The 15,275-nt window shown below is 22.4% G+C and overlaps 2 protein-coding genes across 3 annotated transcripts; both read left to right on the top strand.

Moving 5' to 3' along the window:
* Positions 1–244: 244 nt before the first annotated feature.
* On the top strand, positions 245–2,482 carry LOC122506892 (WD repeat domain-containing protein 83). The gene is made up of 5 exons (XM_043619303.1): positions 245–341; positions 456–669; positions 832–1,075; positions 1,190–1,416; positions 2,067–2,482. The coding sequence occupies exons 2-5, from the start codon at positions 603–605 to the stop codon at positions 2,435–2,437; spliced, it is 909 nt and encodes a 302-aa protein (XP_043475238.1). The 5' UTR covers positions 245–341; positions 456–602; the 3' UTR covers positions 2,438–2,482.
* Positions 2,304–10,960, top strand: LOC122506891. 2 transcript variants are annotated; one of them, XM_043619302.1, is made up of 7 exons: positions 2,304–2,439; positions 6,620–6,837; positions 7,141–7,322; positions 7,779–7,926; positions 8,741–9,661; positions 10,110–10,339; positions 10,538–10,960. In XM_043619302.1, exons 2-7 carry the CDS (start codon positions 6,643–6,645, stop codon positions 10,863–10,865), a joined length of 2,004 nt encoding a protein of 667 aa, XP_043475237.1. In that variant the 5' UTR covers positions 2,304–2,439; positions 6,620–6,642; the 3' UTR covers positions 10,866–10,960. The 2 variants fall into 2 exon arrangements, with proteins under 2 accessions (XP_043475237.1, XP_043475236.1); XM_043619301.1 differs by lacking the exon at positions 2,304–2,439 and adding an exon at positions 2,628–3,578.
* Positions 10,961–15,275: the final 4,315 nt, after the last annotated feature.

The following is a 15,275-nucleotide window of genomic DNA, read 5'->3' on the forward strand; positions in this document are numbered from 1 at the left end:
AAATATTAAATAATAAATTATTATTTTAATTAAAATTTTAAATAATAAATTATTACTTTAATTAAAATTTTAAATAATAAATTATAATTTTAATTAAAATTTTAAATAATAAATTATTATTTTAATTAAAATTTTGAATAATAAATTATTTATTTAATAATTTAAATAATCAAAATCGATAATGAATTTTCCATTATTATCAGCAATGATTGCCAACGTTGCCATTGTTGCCAACAAAAATGAACATAAACATAAACACGACCGGACATAAACATAAACACAGTGAATTGTCTGATTGTCATGTTTTGTTTCCGAACAAAAAATTATATCTCAATAATCTGGTAATTAAAAATTGTTCTCTTTTTTCTAATATTAAAATGTATTTGAAAATATTTTTTATATTTTCGAATTAATTTGTGTAAAGTTTGTAAAGTTTCATGCCTTTTCTTTTTCAGCATTCATAACCTATAAATTCTTGCAAGGACGGCAAGGACACTGTTATTATATTCTTATCTTATATATAAAATATAAATGATATAAATAAAAAATTAACATAAATGATATAAAAAAACCAAAATAATTTCAATAAGAAAACAACAAAAATGGAATTCAAGTTTGTAAAATCAATTGACTGTCAACAAGGAGCTGTTCGAGCCGTGAGATTTAGTGGTAAATAAACGTTTTTGAAATTAAAATACGTAATTATAAATTTTGACAAACTTGAAAATAATATAAAGATAAAAAATAATTTATCAACTATCTATCAATTTTTCCAATTACTGTTTTTTTGTATAATAAAAAGGCAACTATAATTTTTTATAATTTTTTTAGTTGATGGTGCATATTGTCTCACTTGTGGATCGAATAGAAGAGTAAAACTCTGGAATCCTTACACTGGATCTCTATTGAAAACTTATAGCGGTCACGGGGATGAAGTTATGGATGCACAATCGTCTTGCGACAGTGGTCAAATTGTTTCCGGTGGTTTAGATAAATCGGTAATTCTCTGGGATGTTGCGACAGGAACACCCACACGTAGGTATCGAGGACACGTTGCACCGGTGACAGCTGTAAGGTATTTTTTTTTCTATAAAATTTTCTCTTTCTAAAATCCTCGAACTTCTAAATATTTATTCTGTAATTTCAAATTTCCATTTGTTTCTGTATTCTTTTTTTTTTGCATTTACAGATACAATGAGGAATCATCAATGGTTGTCTCTGGTTCTCGAGATAATTCAGTAATGTGTTGGGATGTTCGTTCGAGAGCTCAAGATCCCGCTCAAACTCTCAGCGATGCAAAGGATTCAATTTCCAGTGTTAAAGTTTCTGATCATGAAATTTTATCCTCATCTTTCGACTGTAAAATTCGCCGATATGATTTGAGGAATGGTGAACTTCTCACAGACTTTATCGGAGGTGAAAGATTTATTTATTTATTTATTTATTATTGATTATTTCTATTTATAATAATAATAACTATGTATTACTATTTCCAATTATTATTATTATAACTAGTAAATGTTTGGCGCGAAACGCGGAATTCCTTTTAATATTTTTATGCAATTTACAAAAATTTTTATCAACTTCAATTTTTGAATAATTTTAGATTTCAAAATTTTTTAAATTCACTTACTAAAGGGTACATAATTAATTATTGTTTATTATTTTCGAAAATTTTAATAAAATTCTTCGCGAGAATAAAAATTATTTTCATAAATAATAAAATAATTCGGAAAAATTCAATTTCTAACAATAGTATAATTTTTTCAATTATTTTTATAAATAGTAAAATTCTTCTCAAGAATTGAATTATTTTTAAAAATAGTATCTAATAATCTAATAAAAATAGTATCTAATAAGAATATCTAATTTTAAAATTCAAAAGAAAAAAAAATTTTTTGAAAAAGTTAAGAAACAAAAAAGGTAACAACAACTATCTCGAAAATGCGTACAAATTACCGAAATACAACAGTTATTAATATAGAATATTGTTATTATTCATTATTTCTATTATTATTTATTAAATTATTATTTTATTAATTATCATTTGTTTCTATTTCTTGCAGAAATTGTTACGTGTGCGAGTTTCAGTAGAGACGGTCAATGCATTTTAGTGAGTTGTGCCGATGGAGTTGTGAGATTAATGGACAAGGAAACGGGTGAACTTCTTGGTGAATATTCGGGTATACCTCGAAACGATTTATGCCTCGAGTCAAGTGTCGATTATCACGACATGAAAATTATTTCCGGCTCAACCGATGGACATCTTTATGTTTGGGAATTAGTTTCACAAAAATTATTAACAAAATTATCGCCCGATAAACAATTAAGGCATCCAACAGTGTCAATTAGCGTTCATCCGCAAAAAAATTGCATCCTCGCATCTAATGGAATGAATATTTTCATGTGGGAAAACGAGAAAACCGACTCCGAATAAAAGTAAGAAGACAATTCGTAAATAAATTTTTCAATAGAATCAGAATTTTTAACTGTCTTTTCTTTCTACTCAAATAGAAAATTTTTTTCTACTTAGAAAGAATTAATTATTAAAAACAAAAATTTTATAGAAACAAAATGGAAATAATAATAAAAGAAAATAATAATGAAAATAAGTAAAAATAAATAAAAAAAAGAAGAAATTGCAAAAAGAAAAATAATTCATTAGTTTTAGATTTATATATTTTAGAAAAAAGGTCAGAAATTAAAGAGAAAAGAAGACCTTGGAAAAAATAAATTCAACAAAGTTTAATTGTCGAAATTATTACAGACAGTAAAAAAATGGTCGAATGAGTTAATTCCATATCTCGGAAGATTTTCAAAAAAATTCTTTTTTTCTTCTACATTGTTGCAAAAAAAAGAGAGATCTAAACTAGACATGTTGAGTCACGTTAAAATAAAGCTATCTTAATCAAATAAGATGCCAATTAATGTATATTTCACGAATAAAAAAGAGAAGAATTGATAAGATTCTAATACACGAGGCTTAAAGTAATAATCCCCAAAGTGTTATTACTTAATAATTTAAAGAATTTTTCACTTTATTAATTCTTCTACATTCTAAATTTCCAAATCTTTTAATTAGACCTATTTAATTCTCATTTTTAATTTATCTGGCAAAAAGAATAAAGAAAGAAAAAAAAAATTGTCCGCCTTCGAGAAAGATGAAAGAAAAAACTTCTAATACGTATATGACATAAATTGTTGCGCGGTAATTCTTGACAGTCGCAAGTGAAATGTAGAAGAAAGAAGTCGCGAATTAGATTTAAGAATAATTTTAAATTTTATTTCAAGTTTCTTGTGTTAATTTTTCATTCAATTAATACGAATTTTGTGCCAGTGTTGATTTCAACTCAAAGTGAACAAGTCAGAAAAAAAACTGAGTAAACTCAGAAAAAAGAATCTGACAAAAATTAATTTAATTAAAGGAAAGATTTTTAAAAAAAGAATTAATTTTTTGCCAAAAAAAGTTTTTAATTAAACTCTTTTTTATTTTTTGTTAATTAATATTTAGAAAGTTCTTTTTTGAATTCATCATTAAACTAAAATGTCAACGACACCATTGAGACAATTTTCTTTTGGTAAGCATTTAGAGTTTTTATTCTCCGATTCTCTTAATTTAATAATAATCGTTTTCATTGTTAAAAAATAGATTAAATTATCTCTTTATAAGAAGCGGTAATCTTTTGTTAATAGAAGGAAATCATAATAGTATTTGAAAAATTTTTCGTTACTTATTCGAGATAATTCTAAATTTATTTATTTTATTTCTAATTGTGACAGTAAATTCTTTACATTTTCCGTTTTTCGAGTTTTTAAAATTAAAAACCAATTTTTAAATAAAAAAAAAAAAATTTTGAAAGCAATTAAGTTGAAAAATTAAGTTAATTAAACTAATATTAAATTATTTATTGAAAAATTTCTCTTTTTTTTTCGAAAAATTTGCAAAAAGAAAAGATACAACCAAAAATATTAAGTTCCGTCGTAGAAAGTAAAATTACTATAGTTATAAATTTTATAGAACTTGGCTCGTAACCAAGTTCGTTGACAAAGAAAATAATCTTTGAAACAATGGAAAATTTTTATAAATGATTAATTAAATTATTCTAAAATTATTCATAATTTTTTTTTTATAAAAGAATAAAACAAGAACGAAAAATTAAAAATTTTTGTAAAAAGACAAAATTTTTCCGTAAAAATACAATTTTCTTAAAGTTGATTTTTTTTTAATATTTCCAAATAATAATTTAAAAATATTAATTTTTAATGTAATTGAATCAGAAACAATTTTTTTCCTTTATTTTTTTTGGGAGAATTTTCGTCCACTATCATTCGTTTTGTTTGTAAACGTTAAAAAGTCACGTGTTAAAGTTCAAAGCTTTGAGACTCTAGTTTTTTTTTCATTACTAAATTGCAAATTGATAAGAATAATTTGATTGATGTCTGAGAACGTGAATTTTTCCAGAAGAAATTAATTAATTTCTAAGAAATGAATTTCTGAATTATAAATTTTTTCCGTGTATTTTTTTTTTTCTTTGCATTAATATTGTAAATTAAAAAATAAATATAAACACAAGATAAATAAATATCTAATAAAAATTATTTTGCATTAATTGCGCAAAAATAAGAATAGTCAGACATTTTCAATTAATTAATTTTATAATATCTTTTTAAGGCATCTAAGATAATGTTACGAGGTATAAAAAATTCTTATCAAAACCAAAAAAAAAAAAAAAAAAAAATAACGATTATTATCGATAATGGACCTTCGAGAATTTGCTTATTTCTCTTGAAAATATTTTTTTCAAAAGAATATATTAATTAGTAGTTAACTAATTAATTTACTAATTGTATTAATTAATAAACAAAAAATTTTAATTGACTAAATAATTAATTAAGTAAAATATGTTTATTAGCTAAATACTTAATTAAGTAAAATATGCTGATTGGATAAATTAATTAATTAATTAATTAATTAACTGAAATTAGTTGGCTAAATAATTATCTAAAACGTATTAATTGACTAAACAATTAATTAACTAAAATATGTCAATTGGCGAAATAATTAACTTAAATTTTAATATTTGGTTAAATAATTAATTAACTAAATTATATTAATTGGCATCTTATTCAGAATAATTTTGCAATTAACTACAAAAACGAAAATGTATTAATTAGTTAAATAATTAATTAATGAAAATGTATTAATTGGCTAAATAAATAATTAACGAAAATGTATTAATTGGCTAAATAATTATTTAACGAAAATATATTAATTGGCATCTTACTTAGAATAATTTTGTAATAAACTAAAAAAAAAATCTTGTTAAATAAATATTGTTATTATTTCTTTAAATATTTCTACCAGACGAATATTTATTTAATTAGGAAATAATTTTTTAATTTGTTTCTTCGACGATTGAAGAATTTAAAAATATTGAAAACTCTCAATCAAAGCAAATTCATTTGTATGTATTTATTTTTGAAATTTCTGCGTAATTTTTCTTCGTTTTTCAACAGAACTGACAATTTTATAATTCATGCAAATCTAGAGAGAACATTTTTTTTTAAATCTTCGAGTGAAAACATGCAGACTCACAAGTAGATTACATAAAAACGAAAAATGATAAATTCAGATAAAAATGATTAAATTTTATTTTATTTTTAATTTTTATTTATTTTTTTCCATTTTTATTTGTTTTTATTTGTCTTTCTTTATTTTTATTCAAATCTGCTTTCCATTTCATAAAATAATTTCTATTTTAAATTTTGTAGATATTTTTTTTCTCCCTTTTGCTTCCTCGTGGAGGAAGCTTTTTTTTATAATATTTCACAAAGAATTTAAATTCACAAATGGTGACTTTTTGATTAATATAAAAAATTATGATTTAACAATTAAATAATTATTATTTACGTATCTATTTAGAAAAATGTTTACTAAAAGATTGTGTATTTTTGTAGTAAATAATTTCTACTTTGCAATTACTAATTTTTTTCTAATTAAAATTCAAAAAATGGTTGAATTTTGTAATTTTATTAAAAAAAAATGTCGGAGAAAAATTTTATTAATATTTTAACTTGGTAGTTATGAATATTGCTTTATTAAAGTTTAGTCATTAGCGAGTCATCTTTGTTGTCACTGCGTCATTTTTAAAGCATAAGGAAGTTCATGCAAAATCATAGCACGATAGTGAATTATTCACTATTTTACGATTCAAACCTATTGCGATCTAATTAACAAATTGTAATCAGTTTCATATCAGATGCAAAAGAAATATATTTTGATAATAACAAAATTTTATTGGATAAAAAAAAATAAATAATTAATAAAGCAAATATTTTGCATCTGCTTTGAACAGTTTTCAAAGATAACTGAAAATATTGAAATTAAATATTTAAAATATTAAAAATAATCAAATTATAACCATAATTTCTAAAATTAATAATTAACTATTCTCAACAGTCGAAATAAAATTGAAAAATTGAGAAAAAAAGTTAATTTAAAAAAAACAAGGAAATGGTGTTACACGTAAGCTGACGATTAATTTTTTTTTTTTTTTGCATTCAATTTCTAACAAAAAATTTGATATTCATTGTTCTATTTGCTCGATTTCTTTTGCAGACGAAAGAGACATAAGAAGGCGAATGCAATGTCGGAAGTTGGAGTTCAAGGTGCCATTGAGACTAATTCGTTTATGTGTCCTTGGCACATTTCTTCCGGCAATTTTGGTGGCGGGTCCCATTTATCTCAGATATCGAGTTTATTCCGTTCAATTATATCCTCTAACAATTTCTGATCAAAGATTAATCGATGGGAAAATCTCCACTACGTGGTGCCAGGTATTTTTCTTTTTTTGCAATTAACAATTTTTTTTCGAAAATTTAATTGTTTATTCAATTTAATTAATTAATTAAATTCAATTAAATTTATTAAATTAGATAATTTAAATAAAATTTAAATTAAAAAATATATTTATTTAATTTTTTAGATAAAATTTAAATTAAATTAATTTCATTGAATTTAATAAATTTAATTTCAATTAATGAAATTGAATATATTCAATTTCATTGATAAATAGAAATTTGAATTAAGCAAAAAAAAAAAAAATTGAAAAACAGTAAAATTTCTTTTTTCAATTACAGAGACAAGTGGTCAGAGTGAATACAACGTTTAATGCCTACTTGATGAGCAACGAGCCAAATATTAAAGGGGACCTAGTTCCAGTCTCGATGACAAGACATTTAGTTTTGGAAGATGATATGAAAGAATATTGGGGATTTTACCTTTTACGAGGTTCAAGTGTTACTGTTTCTACTTGTGTAAGGTAGAATTCGAGAAAATTAAAAAAAAAAACGATTAAGCAAAAAGAAATCCTAGAAAAAATTCAAATACATATTTTTCATAATTTTTTCCGAAATATTTAGTTCTAATTTATTTTGATCTAACAAGAATTTCAATTTTTTAATTTAATTTCCATTCAGAATTAATTTTATTTCAATTCAATATTAATTCAATTTAAATTGAAAATTAATTTAATTTCCATTTGAAATTAATTTTACTTTAATTCAAAATTCATTCAATTTCCATTCAAAATTAATTTAATCCCAATTTAAAACTAATTTATTTTAAAATCAAAATTACTTTCATTTCAATTCAAAATTAATTTAATCTCAATTGAAATCTAATTTGATTTCAAATCTAAATTAAATAAATTTCAATTTCAAACTAATTTGATTTAAAAGAAATTTAGTTTTCTAATTGTCGACTGAATTAATTTCAGATGGCCTGGAGCTTCACTAACAATTGTAAGAGGCCATAAACATTTACACGAATGTACATTTATTGGCGATGACAGTAGCGAGGAATTGGAAGAATTACTTCAAGTTGCAGAGGAAAAAGGATTGTTAAAAGTAAACGGAACAATTCAGGTAAAAATAACTCTTAACAAAAAAAATATTTTCCTTTTTTTCCTAATTTTTTTGATAATTTTTCTTTTTAATTCCAAAAATTTATTAATCATGAAAATAATTAAATTCAATCCTCAGAAGAATTTTATTTTTTACGAACATAATTGAATTCTTTGGATAAATTTTTATTCTTTATAATTTTTAAAATCATTTGAATAGTTTACATGATTTTTATAAAAATTTAAATTCATTCCAGAAATTGAATTAAAATTGTATTGAAAATAATTGAATTATTTTAAACGATTTAATCAGAATTTTTCGAAATAATTTAATTTTTTGCGAAGAACTTTACCAAATTTTTAAAAATAATTGAATTATTTTGAAGATTTTTTTTAAATTGTTTTAAAATAATGGAGTTTAAATTAATAAAAATCTTTAGTTGAAAATTTTGAAAATACTTGAATCAAACACCATTTTTTTCAATTTTTCATAATATTCGTGTCTGTTAATAATATTAAAAATATTATTGAATTTTATTAAAATTGTACCTGAAAATCTTTAAATTCCTGAGAAAAATTTTATTGTTTATAAAAATATTTTAATTCTTGCTAAGAATTTTACTACCTATTTATAAAAAAAAATTAAATTTCTTCCAAAAAATGTTATTATTTATGAAAATAATTGAATTCTTGCGAAGAATATTATTAAAATTTTTGAAAATAATTAAATTCCTCAGAAGAATTTTATTTTTTACGAAAACAATTACATTCTTTGGATAATTTAATAATTAATTGATAATAATTGAATAATAATTTTATATATAAAATAATTTCAGAACAATGAAAGTCCAAGTAATGCACCCGATAAAATGACAAAAGTTCATAAAGACGTGAAATTCCATCATCACAATTCTAAGGCGCCACATAAAAATCGAACATTCAGCTCAAATGATTTTAATCCATCGAGTCATGAATTAGATGCAAATGCAATGAAAAATATTTTGGCACTATTAATGAAAAAAACCAATGAAATGAAGAATAAACAAAAGAAAAATGCCTATCATATATACGAGGGTGTTTATCGTGAAAGTGATAATATCGATAAACCACCGTCATTGGAGAAGGAATTCGATCCAAGGGATCTTTTCGATCTTCTCGATCAAAAACGACAATCACTTGAAACAAATCAAAATGAAAAATTACCAAAAACTAAAATTGATGCAAATTCAAAAATCCCCAATGATGCGCAATTGAATATTTCAAATGATACATTAAATCAGAAGATTATCAATGATACCTTAAATCAAAAGATCATCAATGATACCTTAAATCAAAAAATCGTTAATAATACAGTAAAATTAAAAAATTTAAATACTGACGATTTAGTAAAGGAGAAAAAAATTTCAACTTCCCTTTCGAGAGAAAAGGAAGTAAAAAATGACGAAACTCCGAGAATTAATGTTGAAAATAAATCGAAGAATTTAGAGAGTAGTGAGAATGATCCAAGTTCAGCTGAAGTTTTTGGCGAAGTTATGAAAAAAATTGTCTCCCAAGGCGAGAGAGGAAAGAAACTTTTTCAGCAATTATTGAGTGAAATTGATGATGAAAAACTTAAGCAAAGACTAATGATTAAATTGACGAGTGCAGCAAAAATTGAAGAGGAGAAGAAGAGAAGAAAACGAGACTTTATTCTATCATCACCACTTCAAGATGAATTGAGCCGCGATGACGAGGACGAGGATGCTGCCATTGAAGAGGTTTTTAAAATTTTTAATTAAAAACTCATTTTTTTAATTTGAATTAACAAAATCAATTTTTTAATTTAAATTAAAAATCTATATTAATAATCGTTGTATTCCGGTAATCTGTTTGCAATTAAAGTTCTTTTTGTTTGCTTTTTTGTTTCCTAACTTTTAAAACAATTTTTGTTTTTAAATATTTTTAATTTAATCAAAAAATTTCAGAATAATATTGAATCCCTTTGAAGAATTTTATTATTTATGAAAATAATTTAATTCTTGTAAAGAATATTATTAAAATTTTTGATAATCCTAATTAATTATTCTTTTCAAGAATTTCTTTGAATTTTTTTTTAAATAATGAAGTTTCTTTAATAATTGAAATTGAAAATTTTGAAAGTAATTGAATTTTATCAATTCTTCAGAGTTGTAAACTTAAAAGTTGAAGAACGAATTCTTCTTTCAGGATTTATTAACGCCTGATGGAATTGCTGATGACAGAGGAACAGTTAACGAAACCACATTGAATGATAGAAGCAATTCTGAATTTTGGAGTTCATTTAGTAGTTCCGAGGAGAGACTCTTGGAATGCAAAGGATTAATATTAAATTTGCCCCTAACACCACATCGAATGTGTACGCCACATCATGAAAATGAACACAATGCGGCTTCAATTGCCAACACTGTTACCTACAGGTTTGGAAAATTTTTCAAAAATTTCTTTTTTCTTTTCTATTTTTTGTTTTCTTCTCTTTATTCATTTTTATTTTTTAATTTTCTTCTCTTTTTTTTCTATTCTCTTTTCTTTTTCTCATTTTTGAGGAATGAGGAATTTTTTTGAGAAGATTTTCATAATTCTTTCTGAGAAAATAATGAAAAAATTCATTTCCACAGGGTGCCGGCGAATGGCTATTATTTTTTCGTTTTTAATTCGGAAAATGAGGTGCAAACAAATTATTTGAGGATAAAATTTGATCTTCTTAAAACTGCGTACAACACATCGAATCCAGTGCATGCCTGTGAAAATATAACCAGCGAATGTTCATTGCCATTCAATTTTTTTAGCAGCGAACGAACAGTTTTAGAATTACCAGTGAGGGGCAATGATTCACAATGGAATGAGGAATTCGTTGTCACATCAACTTGCGAGCCAAGAACTTCGATCTATATTTTCTGCGTAATCGCCGTTCCATTATTAATTCTTTTATTTGCATTTCATTAACAGAAAGCAAATTTCAATATTTTAATCATTTAATTTCTATTTTCATTCAAATTTAATTTCCATTTCAATTCAATTTCAATTCAATTTCACTTTAATTTAATTTCAATTCACTTTCAATTCGAATTTAATTCAAATTAGATTTCAATTCAATTTCAATTCAATTTCACTTTAATTTAATTTCAATTCACTTTCAATTCGAATTTAATTCAAATTAGATTTCAATTCAATTTTAATTCGAATTCGATTTTAATTCAAATTCGATTTCGACTTTAATTTAAATTCGATTTCGACTTTAATTTAAATTCGATTTCAATTCAAATTCAATTTCAATTCGATTTCGACTTTAATTTAAATTTGCCTTCAATTCAAAGTCAATTACAATTCGAATTCGATTTCAATACAAATTCGATTTCAATTCGAATTACATAATTTTCATAAAAATCAAATTCGACTTGAAATAGAATTTGTATTGAAATTGAATTTGACTTGAAATCAAATTCGATTTTAATGCAGTTTTAATTAAAATTCAATTTCAATACAGAAAGTATTGAAACTAAAAGAAAGAAACTAAAGAAACTTAAAGAAAAACAGAAAAAAATGGAAACAACAACAAAAAAAAGTGGTGAAAAGAATAAACAAATTTTTTAATTCTTATGAGATTTTTAACTAGTTTTTTTTCTACTAAAAAAAACTAGTAGTATTATATTGTCCAAGATCGGATATTGTGATATTTATAGCAGGGTATTGTCGATAAAAATCAGTATTCTAAATTTTTCAATTTTAGAAATACTAGAAAAAAATTCGCACTGAGAGAAATTAATTGCGACTAATGTAAAAAAAATCAATTCTTCTCAGTTTTTTTTTTTTTTTTATTTAAATTTTTGTAAAATATACTATTTCATTAGAACAAAAGTAGGCTATATAAAAATCAAAGACTGTTAATATTAATCAGACAGTTTAAAATCCCGTTTATAACAATACTTTTGGCAACTTCAAGTTTTATTTTTTGCGAAAAATATAATTTACGAAAACTATAAAAAAAACGGGAATTTAATCTGCCGACGAATATTTAATATTTAAATAAATTTAATTATTAGAGAACGAATTTAATTATATATTAGAGAACGAATTTAATTATATTAGAGAATGAATTTAATTATATTAGGGAATAAATTTAATTATATTAGAGAATAAATTTTGCATATTCCAAGTAAATATTAGTTTAAATATTTAAAAGTAAATAAAATAAATAAAATTCTCGACTTTTTTTTATAAAAACGGAGTTCTTTTTTAGAAAAAAAATTGAGAAATATAACAAAAATAGGCAAAATCGCGAGAGAATAAACGGATAACTTATAAGTCTAGACATTTTTACTTTCTATAATAATTATAGAAATAGAATAAATAAGGTAAAGAAATACGGAATAAAATTATAAAAGTGGTGAATAAAATAAATAAAAATTGAATTTTAATCTTTGAAAAGTTTTTTTTTTGAGCCACCCAACCCTAATTGTATCGTAAATATCGGCTTAACGCATATTATCTGGCCACGTGTCTGATTCCGATCAACTTAAAAGATAAATTCACAGTCAACTTTTTAAATGTGGCAAAAATTTTTTACTATCAAACCATTAAAAATTATTTCTAAAAATATCTCGAGTGTTACTGTAATGATAGAATAAATATATTTATAAGTAAATATTCCTTTTTTTTTAGTAATCTCAATGTTTTCAGTCTTTAATTACAATTTTTACTCTTTAATATCTACAATATTTAAATTTTATTGACATTTTTCCTGTTAACTAATGAATTAATTATTTAAAGAAAATAAATTTCAAATTTAATTAATTTTAAAATTAATTTAATTATTAAACAAAATAAAACGAAAAAATGTAATTATTAATTTAATTAATTAACTCCTCTAATGTAAACAAAATTTTAAACACATTCTAAAAGTTTCGTTTAGGAATTTTGAATCTAATACAGATTCTCAGTGGTTTCCCACAGGGTTGTGGGAATTGTGGTTTAAATCGTTTAAATTGATCGTGACAATGAATAAAAACTAGGAATCAGAGCGACTAAATCATTTTTAAATGTGACCTTCGATGGGAAATTTATTCCTTAACGATCTCTAAATAGAAAAAGTTAATGGAAAGTGCAATTGTTTAAAAATTTTTTTTTAACAACAATAATAATAATGATAATAATAATAGTAATAATAATAATAATAATAATAATAATAATAATAATAATAATAATAATAATAATAATAATAATAATAATAATAGTAATTTTTCGATTCCCTAAAGAATTGATTAATTAGTAAATTTATTTATGTAATTATTTATAAACTAATAAATAAATTTATTTATTAACTAATATAAATAAATAAATTATATTTTAAAGAATAAAGAAAAAAATTTTGTTTCTACAACTGAGAAACGAAATTGTCGTCGAATTGAAATCAAAATTATGTGAAAAATTTTTTACTTCGTAGAAAACGTTTCTTTAGATATTAATTAATTAATATATTAATTTAAGGAAAAAAAAAATTTTGTTTATATAGTTATGCAAAACTAAGAAACAGAATTAGAAAAATATTGTGAAAATTTTTTTTTTACTTTAAAAATGAAACGATTTATTAAAAGGGAATAAATATGTCAGAGGTCAATTTTTTTCTGGAATTGATTCCATTTATTGATATAGATATAGGGGATTGTATGTGCGAATTTTTTTGTCGCAAATACAAATGATTATTGTTAAAGGGTGTGTCAAATGGAAAAAGAGGCGTGCCACTTTGGTTTGCGCAGTGTCCCATGAACATCAAAACGGATTGCAGGAACAAGAAAAGGGGGGTTGAAATTCAGGGGGGAGAAATCAATTTTCCTTATCGTCACCGACCAGCCACCTCGTATTAATCCCATTATTAGTTTTCACTCGAGAAACACATATGCGACACATTTATTTTTATATTTAAATATTGTATTGAAAAAATTATTACTTATTTTTTATATTAATTATTGTATATAATATATTTCAAATTAATTACTGTTCACAATAAAATTAATTACTGTACACAATAAAAATTAATTACTGTATACAATAGAAATTAATTACTGCACTCAATAAAAATTAATTATTGTATATATTTTAGAAATTAGACAAAAAAAATTTTTTACAATTCATTGGTAGAAGAAATTTTCAAAAGAAAGAATAATAAAAATTAAAATAAAAATTAATTATTGTACATATTAGAAATTAAACAAAAAATATTTTTTACATTTAATTGGTAGTAAAATTTGTAATAAAATTTACCAAAAAGAAAGGATAATAAAAATTAATTATTATTATTAGAAATTAATTAGACAAAATAAATTTTTGTCATTTCTTTGGCAAAGAAATTTTTTGAAAATAATAGACGAGTAAATTTAATTATTGTGTAGAATAAAAATTAATTATTGTCTACAATAAAATTATTATTTCTAATGAAACTCAATTATTATTTATTAATATTTAAAATGATAATAATAATAATTAAATACTGAAATATTCAATTTACAATAAATAATATAACAAATAACGTTGGTTTTTAAATTCATTATTATAAATTAATTTATAGATATTTGTAATAATAAATAATAATAGAATTCCTTATAATTATACGAAATCTGTGTGGTGGATTCTCGAATAATACAATTAGTTTGTAATTTTCTTATCTTGTCGCTCATCTTTGAAAACTATCGGAAGTTTGATATGATAAAAATAATTCTTCCCTTGTATGTTCAGTAAAAGATAAGAAATACTCGTTTCTTGAAATTTTAACCAAAAATTAATTTTCAATTTTCAAATAGATACGAAACTTAATGTTTTTATTATCTAAACAGCAAATGATTTTCCATTTATTATTATTTTGTAAACTGAAAAATTTTATATTTTGAAATAGTAAAATTCTATGCAAAAATTTAATTATTTTTAATACAATTTCAATAAAATTTCATGAAAGGATTCAATTTTTTTTTAATTTTTAATAATATTTCTCGAAATAATTCAAATATTTTCTAAAATTTTAATAAATCCTCCGCAAACAATTCAATTATTTTTTTAAATAGTATAATAAAATATTTTCAAAAAATTCAATTATTTTCAATAAAATTTCACGAAAGAATTCAATTTTTTTCTTAATTTGTTATAAATTTTTTCAAAAGAATTCAATTACTTCCTAAAATTTTAATAAATCCTTCGAAAGAATTCAATTATTTTTATAAATAGTAAAATTCTTTACAAAAATCCAATTATTTTTCATACAGTTTTAATAAAATTTCATGTAAGACTTCAATTTTTTAAACAAAATTTTAATAATATTTCTCGAAAAAATTCAATTTCAACTATATTAATAATTTAATGGACACG

This window comes from Leptopilina heterotoma, unplaced genomic scaffold (genome assembly GCF_015476425.1).
Source record: "Leptopilina heterotoma isolate Lh14 unplaced genomic scaffold, ASM1547642v1 Lhet_44, whole genome shotgun sequence".
NCBI lineage: Eukaryota > Metazoa > Arthropoda > Insecta > Hymenoptera > Figitidae > Leptopilina > Leptopilina heterotoma.